The 14,269-nt window shown below is 42.6% G+C and overlaps 1 protein-coding gene across 1 annotated transcript in view; it reads right to left on the bottom strand.

Moving 5' to 3' along the window:
* Positions 1–14,173, bottom strand: part of SAXO4 (stabilizer of axonemal microtubules 4) — a 41,049-nt gene extending 26,876 nt beyond the window's left edge. The window contains exons 1-3 of the mRNA XM_077460831.1: positions 13,967–14,173; positions 5,002–5,137; positions 124–277 (exon numbers count right to left, since the gene is read on the bottom strand). Coding sequence (XP_077316957.1) covers positions 124–277; positions 5,002–5,137; positions 13,967–14,072 — 396 coding nt within the window. The 5' untranslated portion in view covers positions 14,073–14,173. The remainder of the gene's footprint in view (positions 1–123; positions 278–5,001; positions 5,138–13,966) is intronic.
* Positions 14,174–14,269: the final 96 nt, after the last annotated feature.

The following is a 14,269-nucleotide window of genomic DNA, read 5'->3' as shown; positions in this document are numbered from 1 at the left end:
TTACACAAATTTTGAAGTAGTAGCAAGGGTTATATATTTTTTATTCACATTTTCACACTTTTTTTTGGTTCTTGGTGCATTGAATTAGATTGTAAAATGTCATTATATAAAGCCAGTACTCACAGCTCTGGATTTAGGTATGGTGACTTCACTGCTCCTGATGAATCCACTTTGTGGAGAGGATAGTGTATGGGGAAACGGCTCTGTTCCGGTCACATTTTGGTGAGGGACAAAATCTCTGTTGGTGATTGATGTGTAATTGTTCCTGAGCAGTAACCTAATAAAGAAATCAGAAGGAATGTTTAGCGTGTTTAGCAAGGTGTCCAGTTTGATCCAACAAAATGTACACTATATTACCAAAAGTATTGGGATGTCTGCCTTTACACTCACATGAAGTTTAACAGCATACTCGTCTTAGTCCGTAGGGTTCAATATTGAGTTGGCCCACACTTTGCAGCTATAACAGCTTCAACTCTTCTGGGAAGGCTGTCCATAAGGTTTAGGAGTGTGCCTATGGGAATGTTTGACCATTCTTCCAGAAGCACATTTGTGAGGTCAGACTCTGATGTGGACAAGAAGGCCTGGTTCGCAGTCTCCGCTCTAATTCATCCCAAAGGTGTTCTATCAGGTTGAGGTCAAGACTCTGTGCAGGCCAGTCAAGTTCCTCCACCCCAAACTTGCTTATCCGTGTCTTTATGGACCTTGATTTGTGCACTGGTCCAAATCATTTGGTGGAGGGGGGATTATGGTGTGGGGTTGTTTTTCAAGTGTTGGGCTTGGCTCCTTAGCTCCAATGAAGTGCACTTTTAAGGCATCAGCATATCAAGACATTTTCAACAATTTCATGCTCCCAACTTTGTGAGAACTGTTTGGGGATGGCCCCTTCCTGTTCCAACATGACTGCACACCAGTGCACAAAGCAAGGTCCATAAAGACATGGATGAGCAGGTTTGGGGTGGAGAAACTTTACTGGCCTGCAGAGTCCTGACCTCAACCCGATAGAACACCTTGTGGAAGAATGGTCAAACATGCCCATTGACACACTCCTAAACCTTGTGGACAGCCTTCCCAGAAGAGTCGAAGCTCTTATAGCTGCAATGGATGGACCAACTCAATATTGAACCCTACGGACTAAGACTTGGATGCCATTAAAGGTCATGTGCGTGTAAAGGCAGCCATCACAATAATTTTGGTCATATACTGTATACATACCTCCCAACATTTTGAGATGGGAATGAGGGACACCGACTAACAAATGTATGTAGGCGTAGGACACACCCTGTCACACCCCCTTAAAAGGAGAATTAATCAAAAAGAAGGTTAATTAAATCGACAAGGGCTTTTTGTTACCACTACTATTCCTTTATATTGGCTTTTAAAATGTACAACAGCGGAAATTTAGAAATTGGATGAAAGGTTTAGCACTAGGAAACACTTTTTGAAAGATAAAAAGTGCATTTTATATACAACCATATGGATCAGACCACAATGAGGGACAAATGAGGCGGAAAGAGGGACAGAGGGATGTTGCTCCAAATCAGGGACAGTCCCTTGAAATCAGGGATAGTTAGGAGCTATGCTGTATATAAAGTAGAATCCTATCTGTTTTTTAGTTTTAGTTGGTGCTAGGCAGGGTTCAACCTATTGTGGGGTCTTTACAGCTGTGTATGATCCTATAAGGAAGCTAAAGGAGCTTACTGTAGATCCCACTGCTCTGGGAAGCAAGTACTTACTAAACTACTTGGTAATGTCCACCTTACCACCTGCCCTCTGGATCCTGTTCCCTCACAAATGCTACGTTCACCCTCTGGCTCTATGTTACACTCTCTAACTCACATCTTCAATCTCTCCCTCTCTTCTGGCATCTTCCCCATCTCTCTAAAACATGCACTTGTCAAACCCATACTTAAAAAACCCTCACTGGACCCATCCAATCCTAACAACCTACGCTTTATCTCCTTGCTCCCCTTCTTATCCAAACTACTTGAACGTCTGGTCTACAACCGACTGAGTGTCCACCTCGCTGATAATAGCCTTCTTGATCCCCTTCAGTCTGGATTTGCTCTCCTAAAACTAACAAACGATCTACTAACGGCCAAAACCTATAGACATTATTCTGTACTCCTCCTCCTGGACCTCTCTGCTGCCTTTGATACAGTTGACCACCCTCTCCTCCTCAAAAAACTCCACACCTTTGGTCTCCGTGACTGTACTCTACGATGGTTCTCTTCCTACTTATCCAACCACACCTTTAGCGTTTCTTACAACTCTACTTCCTCTTCTCCTCTTCCTTTCTCTGTTGGGGTCCCCCAAGGTTCTGTTCTTGGACCACTTCTATTTTCAATCTATACCTCCTCCCTGGGTCAACTGATAGCCTCCCATGGCTTCCAATACCACCTCTATGCTGACGACATCCAAATCTATTTCTCTACCCCTCAGCTCACTCCCTCTGTCTCCTCATGTATCACTAATTTACTATCAGATATATCAGTCTGGATGTCACATCACTTCCTCAAACTCAATCTATCCAAAACCGAACTTATAATTTTTCCTTCCCCATATGCCCCTTCCCCTGATCTCACTGTCAAAATCGATGGCACAACCATAAGCCCATCCCCTCACGCCAAGGTTCTAGGTGTAGTCCTGGACTCTGAACTCTCCTTCAAGCAACACATCCAATCACAGTCCAAATCCTGCCGCCTCAACCTCCGCAACATCTCCAAAATACGCCCCTTTCTAACCAATGACACAACAAAGCTCTTAATTCACTCGCTGGTCATCTCCCGCCTCGACTACTGCAACTCCCTTCTCACTGGCTTACCTCTACATAGTCTATCACCTCTTCAATCCATCATGAATGCCGCTGCCAGACTCATCCACCTTACCAATCGCTCTGTGTCTGCCACTCCTCTCTGTCAATCCCTCCACTGGCTTCCGCTCAGCCAAAGAATTAAATTCAAAATACTAACAACTACATACAAAGCCACCCACAATTTGGTCCCCAGCTACATCACTAGATTAGTCTCTAAATACCAACCTACTCGTTCTCTTCGTTCCTCTCAAAACCTCCTGCTCTCTAGCTCCCTCATCACCTCCTCCCATACTCGCCTCCAGGACTTTTCCAAAGCCTCTCCAATCCTATGTAATGCCCTACCCCAATCTGTCCGCCTATCTCCTACTTTATTAGCTTTTAGAGGGATCCCTGAAAACACTTCTATTCAGAGAAGCCTACCCCACCCACACCTAACTGCATTTTCATTTTCTCCATCAGCTCATCCCCCCACAGTTATTACCTTTTGTTTCAACTTGACCCTCCCTTCTAGATTGTAAGCTCTAACGAGCAGGGCCCTCCGATCCCACCTGTATTGATTTGTATTGTAAGTGTACTGTCTGCCCTCATATTGTAAAGCACTGCACAAACTGTTGGCGCTATATAAATCCTGAATAATAATAATAATTCCCATAGGGGGCCTTTGGATGTATAAGCGCTGGAAAAAAATTATTTAATATTGTAGATTTAACTAACAAACATGTTCATAGGCAGGTCTCTTCTGTCCTGTGGCTGTCAGATGCTTAGTGGGGAACATAATCTCCACTAAAGAATGGTTTTAAATGTGCGTCGTACACTGCAGAGCTGTCTTCCTGAACTTCCCAGGGAAATTCTAACACTATCTGGTATTAAACCAAATGTTTTGAATGATGTAATGGCTCCATCCTTTACAATAATTGGTTAAAGATCAGTGATGTCAAAAGAAAGTACAGGGACTGGAAAGAATAATAAGGGAAACATTTGCATCCCATTAGGGATCTCATCACATGGGGCAGAACTAGACCCCTTGTACATGACTGGAGTTTGTAATTTAAAGTGTATACAAACCTTCAACATGTAAAACAACCCATCTTAAAATAGAAATAAAAGGCAAAAAATGTGAAAATGTGTGTATAGATATAAAAAAAACATTACAAATACCTTTTTTCCCCTTATAAGTGATCATGTTCCCTCTGTTCTCAGCAGCAGGTGAGGTGAAGAAGGAGAAACAGCAGCACATTGAACTCTTCCCATTGATAAGCTGTGCGGGGGGGGGGGGGGGGGTGTTAGCAAATGTCTGATCATTGGAAAAGAACAGGCTGCGTTTCCAGCACAGCTAGAGAACTGATCACATTGGGTTCTCATGCTTAGTGGGGTCAGTTTTTAATAGGAAAGCAGAGGTACTGATAGGAACACCAGGAAATTAACACAAGAGATCAGGACACTTTTTCATACAAGTACATAGTACAGCAGGCACATATCAGGACTATGAAATGTTGGGTTTACACATTCTTTAAATTTAGATTGTTATAACAAAATAGGGACGAGGGGAAGGGAGGGGAACACGTTTTGGTAATTTTCTATTGCAGATTTACTACCAATATCTCCTCCTCACCTGCTCCCTATGACTAGACAGTGAAAGGAGAAGCAGATAAGCAGCAGCAGATGTTTATGCTCATCTCATGGTTCTCTGCTCTCTCTACCGATCACTATGCTATTTGCACTGCAACAAACATGAATGGCTCCTTGTGCTGCTTCTACCCTTGTGGGCTCTTGTCAGGACTTGGATCACCTGCTGGTGGAACTGTGGTTCCCTGTGCAGAGGGTTGTAGTTCCAGTGTTCACCAGCAGGTGTCTCCCAGCAGCCAGCAGATCCCAATAAACAGTTTCTACCTGATGATGGATGCTGGGAAGGTATTTAGGTCCCCCCCACTGGTGCCTTTTGTTTCAGCGTTTTGTTGCTTTCTGATGCTTTCCATAAATCTGATCTAGTTCTTGCATACATGTATACAGCAGTCAGCATACCCCAGTAATCAGTTTCCACCTGATGTGTTTTGTTGCTGTCTGATACTGTTTGCCATAGATCTAATCTTGTTCCCACATACATACAGTATATATTCTCATAAATATTGCTTTAGCTGGAAACATGGCTGTCTCCATTGTGGCTAAAGAACATTTTGCTAAAAGCTTACCCCATAGCTGGGTTATCTTTCCGGTCCAAGTTGGGTGAATAGTATACGGCTGGTCGGAAGTTTGATTGGTACCCTGTGCTGCGGTGGGTAAGAATCCCAGGGTGGTGGACACCACCTGGAACAAACTGCGGACGACCTGCGTGAGACCAATTTGAGGTTACTGAAGGAGTCAACCAACTGTTATGTCAACATCAACAAGAAGACATGCATTGTATAACATCTGTGTTCAAATATTTTTTTAAAGAAGGAATGTTTATTGAAGTTGTAAAACATTACACATGAGAACAGTATATTCACATTACAAGAATCAGTCTCTCAACAGAAATAATAATGACAATTAGGTCTCCCTAGAGCCGTCCATATTGACAATTGACAATTTATCTCTTGCTGCATTTTAACCACCCTTAGCAGCATCCCAGCCCCTTATTACATCTGGCAGTGGGAACATATACATTGTGAATGCCCACTGATATGCTATGTGCAAGGAAGAAGGAGGAGGAGAGAGGAGGGGAACGGAAGTCAGGAGGGCGAAGGGAAAGAGGAAAAAAGAGGGAGGGAGAGGAAAAAGAAGAGGAGGGGAAAGAGGAGAAGGGGGGGAGAGAGACAAAGAAGAATGCCAGATAAAGATTTACTCATTGAATCCAAGAGAGCAGAGGTGTAGCCTATTCGGTTGTCAATCATATCTTTCCATGGCAGCTGCCACTCAGTCCCCGAGACCACCCAATCCGGCCAAATCCAACTAGATCATAATATGTCTAGCCTGCACCCATGGCACCCAAATTTTATCAAATTTTTGGGGGCAGTTCCGCCCCATATATGTAAGTTTGTATAAGGGCAGAACCAAATTTATAAGTGCCTTCCATTTAGACAATATCGTTTTTCTAGTATAGTAGGCCGCATAAAAAACAAATAGTCCAGTATGCTTGGTAGTATTTAAATTGGCAGTAATGCCCAATAAAAATGATCAAAGGATCGTTGTCTAAAGACAGACCAGCCACCCTATTCATGTCAGCCACCACTGCCCACCAGAATGCCTGAATGAGAGGACATTCGCACACCATGTGCATAAAGGTACTCACCGACTGCATACATTTAGGGCAAACATCTGCCACCCCTGGGTAAATTCTGGATAGTTTGGAGGGAGTGTAGTATACTCTGTGTAGAAATTTGAGCTGGGCAAAGCGGTCCCTGGCCGATATCATAAGTGGAATGCATTGCCGAAAGCCCTCGGTCCAGTCCCCCCCCTGTCAAAGCAGGAATATCCTTTTGCCACAGTTCAAACAGCTTATCTGTACTCGAGACGACCCTGCAGGTGAGTCTCAAGTATATGGAGGATAATGTGCAATCAATCTCAGCTGCTATTAGGAGGGACTCAACCAAGTGCACAGCAAGTACAACTCCATCCGGAAATTGCACCCTTATAGCATGCCTAAGTTGCATGGACCTGAAGTACATCCACAGTGGCAAATGAAATTACCACCTGTCCACCAGGGAGAGGATTTGTCCTGTGCGCCTGTGTGGCATCCTGTACGCCTGCTCCGCTGCAAAGAAGGACGAGAAGGCCGACTGAGGAAACAGTGTACGGAGCAGCCGCTCCATGTATGCAGCCAGGTCCTGTCCCTCTGATCCCTCCGGGAGGCCCACATTCCGCAGATTGTTCCTCCTGTTGCGGTTTTCCGCATCTTCTGCTCTGGATCCGAGGGATCTCATCCTCATCTGGAGCGTGTGCAGAGAGGCTTTGTGATCACGGACTGTATCCTCAGTATTGCCCAGCCAGTGCTCTGTCACCCTCTGGCAAACCTTGTCGAAATCCTGCCAGATCCGACCAATCTCCAGCTGGACTGTGTCAATCTTGGTGGTAAGATCCGACAATGATGATTGGCAACCGGTGATTGCCCGCATGAGGGCTTCAAAGTTACTTTGCCCCAAGAGTGCCAGATCCGAGGCCTCCGTCTGAGATGCCATACTGTTCTTGGTGGCCACGTGCGCTGCTGCTCCTCCAGGAGGCTTGCCAGACTCCGGAGCAGTCCCTCGCCTTTGTGCCCTAGGCGAGTCTGTCTCATTCCCTGCCGGGGAATGATTTGGGGGTTCTGTGGCAGATTTAAGAAGTCCCAGGTTGCAGAAACAGGATAAAATCCCCCTAATGGGTGCAGATCTCCTCAACAAGCATCCTACACTGCCGCCATCATGGTCACGCTCCCCTTATCTGTTATATAATTACATTCTTTAATAACCAACATATATGAGTTAAGAATGCTATAGATGATGGGATTTTCTTTCCTGCAACCAGGGGTTGCTCAATTCCTCCATCAACACAGTTAATGTTGATGGGGGAATCTCTTCTACAGTGCTATTGTGTTCTGCCGGTGGGAGGAACACAATGAGTATTGCTGGCAGCTATAGCCACCTTCAGTAATCACACGCAAAAAATCTGACAGGCTGGTTGAGATGAAATTGATTGATGGGTCAACTTCAGTGTAACCAGTCTGTCCATAGCTGGATTGGGATTCAATCGATCTATGGCTGACTTTACACAGGCTCTGTATCTGAATAAATTCAGCTAAAGGTGGGCGTAAAAATGTTTATAAAAACAAGCAATGTTCTTGATTTTAGTTTTGCATATGGCAGCTGGGCCATTTTTTAACTCACCCATCGACCCCCATCGGCCCACCCTAGATTTAGCAGATCATGTGATCCCGCATTTTCCTTTTTATGGTGAATTTTTGCTCGATTTATTGGAACATCTTTGAACGGTGATCCGATCCGAGAGTGATAACAGGGCTGGAGAATAAGGCACCTATGTGGTCTGGCTTGACCTTTTAAAAGCGTAATCTACCAGGATGTCTGGTAAGGAGCCATCTTATCCCTTTGGTGGTGGTGCACTTCAGCATGGTCTATAAGTTGGAGTATAAATCAGAAAGTTGATGCTATCTGCGACACGTGGTGTTTTTCAACATTCTTCTTTTCTGGTCTCATTTCAAGGACTATAATGAAAGGACTTTTTATCTTATATGATTAGTTCATCAATTTTGCACATTATATTTTGTATTTCACTATAGAGTGGGGTCTACAACTCAGGTTATTCATTTGTACACGTATTTTGTGGCACTGTTGCTCTTGTATGTCTATGAGTATTTTTGTATATGTGACACAATATTTTGGTATTTACTAAGTAAATTTTTATACATGGTGGTTTTAAACTACATAGATTGTTCCTGTAGTAAGGGACATTGCACTCTAATCACTATTGGTTTTTTGAAGTTCTAGTCTCTCGGTTGAGGGACGTACACCCTATATTAATTTCTAGGGATTGCGCGGTTCTTTTTGTTTTCTTTTTATTCACATGTATATATTATTTTGGTATATAATAGAACTGCAGCAGCATTGACTGTCACACATTATTCTGTAGCGCAATTTTCTTTTTCTTTTCCTTGTCCATTTTTTAACTAGTGAGTCTGATAAAGAATGCTAAACCATTTCAATACAGGGCACTATTACCCCCTTCCTGCCCAGGCCAATTTTCAGCTTTCAGCACTGTCGCACTTTAAATGGCATTTGCGCGGTCATGCAATACTGTACTATATGGCATTTGGATCATTTTTTTGAGACAGATAGAGCTTTCTTTTGATGGTATTTGATCACTAATGGGATTTTTATTTTTTGCCAAACAAACAAAAAAAAGAAAAAAAATATTGAAAACAAAAGCCTTTTTCGTTGTCTCTGTTATACAATTTTGCAAATAAGTAATTTTTCTTCTTCGTTGATGTGCAGCGATGGGGCTGCACTGATGGTCACTGATAGGCTACATTGATGGGCACTGCTGGGCATTGATTGGCACTTATGAGGCTGCACTGATGGGCACTGATGAGGCTGGTCCTTGGTTAGGAGCTTCCTGAGCATTTGGAACGCACGATTATCTAGAGCGACATGTCGCATACTTGTACTGGCTTTCTGGGAAGACTGAGTGCCGGTGTCCTGTCAGAAAGCTGCTACCCATCAGAAAATGCAACAGTAGTGATGTTCTGTCACGGTCATCTTGGTACACCCGCACGCGCCCCCAGTAAGCCTACAGTCAGAAGACGGCAAGCGGACATCTTTTTACAATCACCGATGTCTTGCATTTCACACATATTTTTACCAGCAAACTCAGCTTATATAATGAAATACAATATTTGGAAGCCTGTGAGAGCTGTTTTGATGTTGAATATTTAAAATCATCAGCAAGAGTGCTGATCTCTCTCTCTTAAGATTCAACATCAAAACAGTCTGACAGATTTCAAAATACTGTATTTCACTATATAAGCTCAGTTTACTGGTAAAAATAAGTGTGAAATGCAAGACTCCGGCGGGTGTAAAAAGATGTCCACTTGCCACATTCTGACTGTAGTCTTAGTGCGGACGAGTTTGGGTATACCAAGATGGCCATGACGGAGCATCACTTCAGTTGCAGTTTCTGATGGGTAGCAGCTTTCTGATAGAACACCGGTCCAGAGGCACTGAAATATGCGAGTAAGCATTTTATAGTTTGAGCAGTGGAATTAAAAGTTTATAAATATATTGCACAATGATGACCCTTTTCATTAAATGAGTGGATGAGAGGTGTGTACTGTCCCGGGTCACGAGGTATACCAGGAGAAGTGGAGGCTAATTCAAACAACGCTGTTTGTATATAAGTATCTGGTGAGTGAGAAATTTTCTTGGTGGAGAATAATCACTTTTCTTGTTTGGTGGTGCATTAACAGCATGAATTGAAGAATAAAAGCAAAGAACGCGGAGGAGATATGGGTTTGCTTTAAGAGCATATTAAATAAGGGCATTAGCCAATGCATCTCATTGGGTAATAAATTTGAAAGAGCAAACAAAAGTCCTGGATGTCTTAACTCCAATGTAAAAATGCATATAAAAGCAAAGGAGAAGGCCTTCAAAAAATACAGGGTTGAGGGATCATCATCAGCATTCAGACTTTATAAAGAATGCAACAAGGAATGTAAGGATGCAATAAGAACGGCTAAGATAGAACATGAAATACATATAGCGGAGGAGAGCAAAAAAAAAACCCAAAAGATGTATGTAAACAGTAAAAAAGGAAGGACAAACCATATTGGCCCCATAAAGAATGAGGAAGGACATCTGGTTACAAAGGATGGGGAGATGGCGAAGGTATTGAATTTATTCTTCTTCTCAGTCTTCACAAGGGAATCGTTGGGCTTCAGTAACCAAAACTGCAGTGTTTATCCTCATGACACATCACAGGAAGCACCTCCATGGTTAACAGAGGACAGAATTAAAATTAGACTTGGTAAACTTAACATTAATAAATCACCGGGACCAGATGGCTTGCACTCGAGGGTACTTAGGGAACTTAGTTAATTAATTGCCAGACTATTATTTCTAATTTTTACTGACGGTCTACTGACTGAAATGGTACCAGCTGATTGGAGAAAAGCCAATGTAGCACCAATATTTAAAAAGGGCCCAAAATACATAGCTGGGAATTACAGACCAGTTAGCCTAACATCAATAGTATGTAAACTCTTGGAGGGATGATAAGGGAATATATACAAGATTTTAGTTATGAGAACGGTATCATTAGCAGTAATCAGCATGGATTCATGAAGAATCGTTCTTGCCAAACCAATCTACTAACCTTCTATGAGGAGGCGAGTTGCAAGCTAGATAAAGGAAGGCCTGTAGATGTGGTGTATCTGGATTTTGCGAAAGCATTTGACACAGTTCCCCATAAACGTTTACTGTACAAAATAAGGTCCATTGGCATGAACCATAGGGTGAGTAAATGGATTGAAAACTGGCTACAAGGGCGAGTTCAGAGGGTGGTGATAAATGGGGAGTACTTGGAATGGTCAGGGGTGGGTAGTGGGGTCCCACAGGGTTCTGTGCTGGGACCAGTCCTATTTAATTTGTTCATAAAAGATCCTGGAGGATGGGGTAAACAGTTCAATCTCTGTATTTGCGGACAATACTAAGCTAAGCAGGGCAATAACTTCACAGGATGTGGAAACCTTGCAAAAAGATCTGAACAAATTAATGGGGTGGCAACTACATGGCAAATGAGGTTCAATGTAGAAAAATGTAAAATAATGCATTTGGGTGGCAAAACTATGAATGCAATCTACTCACTGGGGGGAGAACCTCTGGGGGAATCTAGGATGGAAAAGGACATGGGGGTCCTAGTAGATAGGCATGCAATGCCAAGCTGCTGCTAACAAAGCAAACAGAATATTGGCATGCATTAAAAAGGGGATCAACTCCAGAGATAAAACGTTAATTCTCCTGCTCTACAAGACTCTGGTCTGGCCACACCTGGAGTATGCTGTCCAGTCCTGGGCATCAGTCCTCAGGAAGGATGTACTGAAAATGGGGCGAGTACAGAGAAAGGCAACAAAGCTAATAAAGGGTCTGGAGGATATTAGTTATGAGGAAAGGTTGCGAGCACTGAACTTATTCTCTCTGGAGAGGAGACACTTGAGAGGGGATATTATTCCAATATATAAATACCATATTGGTGACCCCACAGTAGGGATAAAACTTTTTTTTGCAAAAGGGAGTTAACAAGACTCGCGGCCACTCATTAAAATTAGAAGAAAAGATGTTTAACCTTAAACTACGTAGAGGGTTCTTTAATTTAAGAGCAGCAAGGATGTGGAATTCCCTTCCACAGGTGGTGGTCTCAGCGGGGAGCATCAATAGTTTCAAGAAACTATTAGATATGGATAAGCACCTGAACAACTGCAACATACAGGGATATACAATGTAATACTGACATATAATCACACACATAAGTTGGACTTTTGTCTTTTTTTCAACCTTACCTACTATATAACTATGTATATGGACACTAAGGAGCACATATTGAACTATATTGTGATGTGTTGGAATTGTGGAATGCCTGCAATATTTCTGTAGACATTTATGTGGATTATTTACACTGATTTAAACAGGGAAGGCGCAGCTACACACTTATCTAATTCTCACACATTCACTGAAGGTGAATACACTTAGCTGCAGCCTGAGCACAGTTACATTTGTTTGAGAATTATTTTTTTTGAGTACTGAACTTATATTTGTTTGAGCACTGATTTCTAATTTGTGCCTGTGCTTATTTATTGGCACTGGTGAGGATGCACTGATGGGCACTGATAGGTGCCACTAATATGCTGCACTGATGGACACTGATATGTTGCACTGATGGGGCTGCACTGATGGGCACTGATATGCTGCACTGATGGGGCTGCACTGATGGGCACTGATATGCTGCACTGATGGGGCTGCACTGATGGGCACTGATATGCTGCACTGATAGGGCTGCACTGATGGGCACTGATATGCTGCACTGATGGGCACTGATATGCTGCACTGATGGGGCTGCGCTGATAACCAGGGTACTGGACAGTGTAAATGTCCCGTTACTGGAAATCTGTGTAACGGCTTTCCTTTGCTCAGACGCTGACAGCGCTGAGGAAAGGAAATGCCAATAACTGGCATTTTGTTTACATGTGATCAGATGTGATTGGACACAGCCGATCACATGGTAAAGTCTACATCATCATCTCTTTACCCTGATCGGTGATGCGCTGTGTCCAGGGGGTTGCACACGAGCGGCGCGATGTGAAGGAGCGTCATGTGATGTCCAGTCAGGATGGTAAAGCACCTGCCCAGCCATCAATCTCCTATAGGCTATAGGAAAGGAACGTGTTAGAAAGGAACTAAACCCTCTTTTCCTTTTCAGCCAAAGAAGCTGCTATCTTAGCCTCTGTTTAATCTGTAACTGCCATGATGCTGCACATGTGATGAGTCCTGACACCAGCCATTTGATGTTATGACAGTGTGGTGTGGTTGATAGCACAAGCAAATGTAACTGTTTTTTTAAACTGTTAAATTGATGGGTTTAGTTCCGCTTAACTACCTGCGGCTGTTCCCAGTAAATATACTGTGAGTGGGTGGCAGGTACGGGCATAATCACATACATGTACATGATGTTTTTTTTTCTGGATTTAGGGAGTGCATGCAAGTGCTCCCTGCCGACTCATGCTGTGATTGGACACAGCAAGAGTTTGGCAGCAGATTTCAGCCAATGATTTTGGCTGAAATCAACTGATCGGCTGTGTCCAATCACACACAAACGCACAAAACTCTGTGTGCATATGAACAGCGATCTAGGTGTTTTTTCTCCCTAAAAGAAAAAAGGGAGAAAAATACAGCCAGATCAAGAGAGTAAAAGTAGCACACATTACACATTGTTAGGCACATAGTTAACTCCTAGATTTTAACCCCTTAACCCCTTCCCAGCCAGTGTCATTAGTACAGTGTCAGTGTACAATATTATCAATGATCACTGTATTAGTGTCACTAGGGACGTCAGTGTCTGTTTGTGACCCTCCCAGATAGTAGTGTCAGTTAGCACCAGATTTTCCGCCACCCTATCACAGTCCCACTATAAGTTGCTGATCACTGCCATTATAGTATAGCGTCTATAGCTTGCGTAAATTCCAGCATATATACTATAGTCTGTAGATGCTATAACTTTTGCACAAACCTAATTAAAATACACTTATTGGGATTTTTTTTTTTTTTTTTTTACCAAGACATGTAGCAGAATACATTTAGGCCTAAACTTATGAAGAAATTCGATTTTTAATTTATTTTTTATTGGATATGTTTTATAACAGAAAATGTCAGTGTTTTTTTTTTCTTTTTCAAAGATTTTTTCGTTTATATCGCAAAAAAAATTAAAAGTTGTATAGACCTTTTGTTTGAAAAAGCAAAGAACCTTGTACAAAGCGATTTACCTAGAGCTACCAATTAGAAAATATTTCATAACTAGGGAAAAATGATTGACATCACTAATCTGCATTTATAGTTAATAAAAAGCCTTGAAAAACAAACTTCTTTACTCTTCATTCACTACATCCTCACAGCCAGTGCCCCACACTATGTTATCTCTCACCATACGAGCTGTTGTAGTTGGTACAATAGACGTTTAGAGGGTCACAGCTTCCTCCAGAACTGCCCCGAATCCCTGGAGACGAATTGCCTATTGGACGCGGCCCCATTGTAGTGGCCGGCTTGAATAAAAATGCTCTGATGGGTTTATGAACACAGAATGCCTTTGCAGAAAGTCAAACTTCAGTAACCTGGCTACAGTCAGCATAGCAACAGACAACATCAACTGTTCTCTGTGCTAAAATCAACCACTAGAGGCCAAATTCTGCTTTCATTTTCCTGTCTCCATGGTAGACTGGATCTATAC

Source organism: Lithobates pipiens, unplaced genomic scaffold (assembly GCF_037356315.1).
Source record: "Lithobates pipiens isolate NorthernLeopardFrog02 unplaced genomic scaffold, aLitPip1_a1.2 Scaffold_10, whole genome shotgun sequence".
NCBI classification, from domain to species: Eukaryota; Metazoa; Chordata; class Amphibia; order Anura; family Ranidae; genus Lithobates; species Lithobates pipiens.
This window is presented reverse-complemented; position numbering and strand designations above follow the sequence as displayed.